The sequence below is a fragment of the Salmo salar genome, chromosome 14 (genome assembly GCF_965601325.2).
Source record: "Salmo salar chromosome 14, fSalSal1, whole genome shotgun sequence".
NCBI classification, from domain to species: Eukaryota; Metazoa; Chordata; class Actinopteri; order Salmoniformes; family Salmonidae; genus Salmo; species Salmo salar.
The window spans coordinates 85531216-85536056 of NC_138304.1; the positions used below are offsets into that span (position 1 = coordinate 85531216).

At 39.3% G+C, this 4841-nt stretch overlaps 1 protein-coding gene across 2 annotated transcripts; it reads right to left on the reverse strand.

Annotated features, from left to right (window-relative positions):
- Positions 1-823: 823 nt before the first annotated feature.
- On the reverse strand, positions 824-4320 carry LOC106570351 (uncharacterized). Of its 2 annotated transcripts, none has more exons than XM_045694831.2 (6): positions 4082-4320; positions 2902-2948; positions 2665-2720; positions 1928-2313; positions 1582-1708; positions 824-1391 (listed from the first exon to the last, which is right to left on the reverse strand). In XM_045694831.2, the coding sequence occupies exons 2-6, from the start codon at positions 2904-2906 to the stop codon at positions 1342-1344; spliced, it is 624 nt and encodes a 207-aa protein (XP_045550787.1). In that variant the 5' UTR covers positions 2907-2948; positions 4082-4320; the 3' UTR covers positions 824-1341. The 2 variants fall into 2 exon arrangements, with proteins under 2 accessions (XP_045550787.1, XP_013998037.1); XM_014142562.3 differs by lacking the exon at positions 4082-4320 and adding an exon at positions 3298-3476.
- Between the last annotated feature and the right edge of the window lie 521 nt (positions 4321-4841).

The window sequence follows — 4841 nt, forward strand, 5'->3', positions numbered from 1 at the left end:
TGGGAGTTTTTCTAATCATAGTCACACGCATCATGTAGCCTAGCACATAGGCCTATATGTTTTGATAAGGTTGATTCATAACTAAAGTGGCCAAATAACTCCAAAAGTAGCATATAGTCCCAAGACCCCTGGAACACGGTTGGAGAGCCCATAGCCTACAGAGCCTAGTGAAATGGGTTCTTATAAGCCCAGTCATTGCGCAGTCGCGTGTGAACACAGAGTTTGACTGGCTACTATTTAAAAGAGGATCCCAGATTTCTCGTGTTATTATATTTATTGCTCAATTCTTAAAATGAAGCACCTTAATCCGCTTTACAAATGGTGTAGCCTACCTGGTATATTAAAAACATAACAGCACGTAACCTCCACTTGCTATTAGAGTGCAGGCTACAGATGCCAGATTTTTTTTTGGGGGGTGGGCCATTCTAAAAAATAAAAAAATATTCCACACATATAGGTTATATGTAAAGGCTATATGCAAAGGCTATATGCAAAGGCTATATGCAAAGGCTATATGTAAAGACCAGATTATATTGAGAATAGTCTGATGGGTGAGAATATTAGCAATGAGAGACTGATGAAATGTGTGCAGCCTGTGCAAGAAACAGAGCAAAGTGCTTGCCTTTCATGCAACTTTTTTTCTATTCATCATTACTCGCATCATGCATCCTTAGAATGTATTAGAAATCAAAACATATAGCCAAACGTTTGTATCACAACTAAAGTTGCATAAATAACTCTAAATTAAGCATATAAGAGGTTCTGTTTCTTTGTTAAATGCTCAACACAGAATAGCCGCATGTTTGCACTCCCTTGGAAATAATTTGGGGAAACATATATTTTCTATTTTATTCAGCTATGTTACATTTTATTGTTCTCACTATAAAATAATATAATTTAATGCCACGGGAATTATAAGCAATTATTGTCTGCTAAATTAACTAGCGTAACCCACAGCCATATGGCATAGCCAGATCAGGGACTAACATAAGGACAACTCAGAATATGCTATTCTGTTCTTCTGAAATAGGCTACATTTTCTTCATATCATATTGTTTCTTTAGACCTGCCCAAAATAATGGATTTATTGTGATGGTGTAGGCTATATTAAATAGATTTATTAGACTTTTTAAAATGTAGATGCACTCTATGGGTGGAATCCAGGAGATGCTAAATGTGTTTGTTAAATAACAGTCAAATACCATGACATCGGCAGGTATTTGCATTAACAATCCAAATTTCATGACCACCACAGCCCTACTAACACCATCATACACGTTAACTTGAAATAATGACCAGTTTTTGTCACTATGGGTCTATAAGTAGTGATTATATCGCTTCTTAAACAAGTACTGTTGGAGGTTCCACTGGTTCGGGATAGCTACAGGCACCTGTGAGGGAAGGGCAAAGGTACTTGTTAAGAAAGGAGTAAATTCAAAAACGGCAACTTTTCTAAACAGCAATTACTGTAACAGTATAAAACCAGTTAAATCTATCTTAACTTTTTATTATCACTGATCACAATGGATGGGCACACCAATAATGAGCTCTATTGGTGTGGTACACATTAAACCTGCCCACCTGCTCCTTTGATGGAGTTAAGACAACTCAGGAAGCTGGGTTTGGCTTGTCTCAGTAACTTCTGGTGCTCATTTTCAAGAATCCTCCCCACACTGCCCTGTCTTACCATGTCCCAGTCTTCCTTCGTCTACACAACAGAATGCAACGCAAAACAGCACAATGTAAGGGTTAGATATCAAGCATGATCACTCCTCAAGATTAGTAAATACACCTGATCTGTTATCAATATCAATATTAACAAAACTATACCAAATTACTACTAATAAATGTTACTCTACTTGAATCACTACATTTCAATTCTTACCAGCTATAACTACTGTTTGATTCACTACAGATTGATTCTCACCATGTCCTTAAAGCACTCCCCTCTGTAGAAGGACTTGAAGCCAGGATACTGAAGCCCAGAGTCAAAGACTTCCTTCAGGCTCAGAGCGACCAGGTGCATCTCCTCTCCGTCATAAGCATACACCTGACGGTCCTCACACAGCATTATGACCAGCTGGCCACTCTCTGTCGGGTAGGGGAGGTTTTCCACAGCTCCTAACACCTCCATCGTAACACTGTCTGGTAGGTAGAAGTTCCCCCACTCCTTAACTTCCTCTTCTCCTTTGTAGCACGTGTCATCCAGGCCCCCAATCTTCCACTCTGATTTCTCTGGCTTCTTGAGAGTAATACTCGCATGGCGATGTTTGCACACTGTGTCAGAGACTGATTTTCGGTATTTCTTTGCATCTGTTGACGATATTGAAAACAAAAGTGTCAAACTCAATTACTGGAGAGCCGGTGTCGAATATACGCAGGTTTTTGTTTTAGCCAAACGCATTATTGTATGCTAGGTCTATGTTCCACAACGTTAAATAGATCTTAAAGGCAACGTTTTGGTCAATATTTCTTCATTAGGGTTAAAACTCTGACCAAAACATGTTTCTTAAAATCAATTCTAAACGCTGTGGCATACAATAATATTACTGGTGACAAAAGCTGCTGCTGTAGGCTAACCAACTGCTTTGCAGCTACCATATTATCTCAAACCGTTGAGTGACCAAAGCCAAGGTATGATCAAGTCAACAAATCAATAGGTACCTCGTGTTTCTCCACATTCTATGAAATTGTTCTTAATGTCCTGATAGCCTGCAGATCTGTATGGGATACAGACCAACAGAGACAAACCGTCATGAGTTTTTATTAGATTAACACTGGATTTGTGTGTACAGTTCTCTAATGATTTCAACCCCACCACACATTATTTATTGCAGTGTCATTACAACACACTAACTAGATACATTTTAGTGAGTCTGCTCAATTTAATAAATCCCTTACGCCATCTCAGTATGTGATGTAGCCTGGTCAAGGGCAGTTGAAGTTTTCTGAAGGAGGAAGGAAACAGAATATAAAGACAGGACGCCTGAACAGTCACCATTAGAGCATCTCTCATGTTGCATAACGTTTGGACAACAAAAAACGCAGACATCAACTGCTATTATTGTCTGACAGCTTGTTCAACTGCTAATTTCAAGTAACATAAAAGGTCAAAAATATTTTGATATAATTAGATCTACTAAAAGAAAATGTTTGAAAGAAATGTTCTAAAACACAGACATAAAAATACCCTTAAAGCTATCAAAAGTGAAAGTGAAACTATTGAGCACAAAAACAACATGAAATGCAACCAACATACGCAATCATAATTTATTTCACCAATTTAATTAAGCCTACCTGCCACTATTCTTGTGAAGAAATGTCGTGAATTGGCAAGTATGACGCTTATATCCTAACTCTGTAGACACGAAGAGAAAATGGACAGCTGCACAATTCGCGACGCACAGAAATGTCTTCTGCTTGCTTTTCTGCGTTTGAAGTGAACATAATGTCACAGATGAGCCAGATGATTCACAGGATGTACAAGTGTGAAGCATCCGGTTGAAGTTTCCGCTCATTACCAAATATGTTGACTAAAGGAAACCCAGTGGCCGGCAGTGGGAGAAGATGGAGCGAGATGAGTTTTGGCCGACATTATATACATTTTCTCATCGATGAAACATTTGATCTCAATACACTTTTCTGTTCCCATAACTACAATCTGTTAGAGTGGACTAAGTTTTGTAGATTTTACCATTTGCCGAAGTTAAACACAATTGCGTTGTTTAGGAGTGCAAGGGCGAATTTAGTTATTGCACACGCATACCTCACAGAGTTGAGTTCCCTAACGGAAATATGAAAATACATGCTTGAACGCGCCAATAGGATCTCGTTAGCTCGTGCTTTGCTCTGCCCCCCTCCTTGCTTGTTCTGCCCACTATGACTCATTTGTTCACGTTGGAAACGGCAGGCTATGGTCTATCTTGGATTAGTTATAACAATCTTTGATACAGTATAGTATATTTATTTAACCTTTGTTTAACTAGGCAAGTCAATTATAACAACAAATTCTTATTTACAATGACGGCCTAGGAACAGTGGGTTAACTGCCTTGTTCAGGGTAGAACGACAGATTTTTTACCTTGTCAGCTCGAGGAGTCAATCTAGCAAACTTTCGGTTACTGGTCCAACGCTCTAACCACTAGGCTAGTAGTCTATGGTGTTTTTTTACTAGATTGTATGTAGAGGACTCATCTTTGTATCTGAGCCAGCTTCTGTGACAGTATGGGCTGCGCCATTGAGGCAATCTCCATTTTGAAGTTGTCCATTTTCTTCTTCAATATTGGCTGATCCCTCCTGATGACCCGGTTGGACATCCAGTCACACCCACTTGACTACATAAAAAATGTATACGGCCTTTTGGCCACTAGAGGCCTCTATCAAAGACACTACAGTATGAAGATAGGGATTTCAATTGGAGAGGCAGTTTTAGCCTATGACATGGGCGACGTTGGCTAGCTAAACTCATGCGCCGACACACCTCATCGGGTCTTTGTCACTTTCACGAAGTTGGAGTAATAACATGTTCAAATTCTAAATTGGCTCGAATCTAGGTTGTGACTTTAGATTTCGAGAAAATGAACAACTCAAACCCCGGCCTGGTCTACTTCGCAAGTGATTCCAAAAGTCTTGCGATGTTGCGTCTCTGGGTTTAGAAACTCTGTGCCTATAATCATTCTCTATGGTTTGAACACTGAAGGGTGGTTGTGACTAGAGAGAGTACAACTACTGTACGTTTTCGTAACAGGCTAGGAGAGCATTTTATTTAACCCTAACCCTTTTCTAACCTTAACCTAATTCTCATAACCTGCCATGTAAACGATCCTAACCAGCCACCTAAA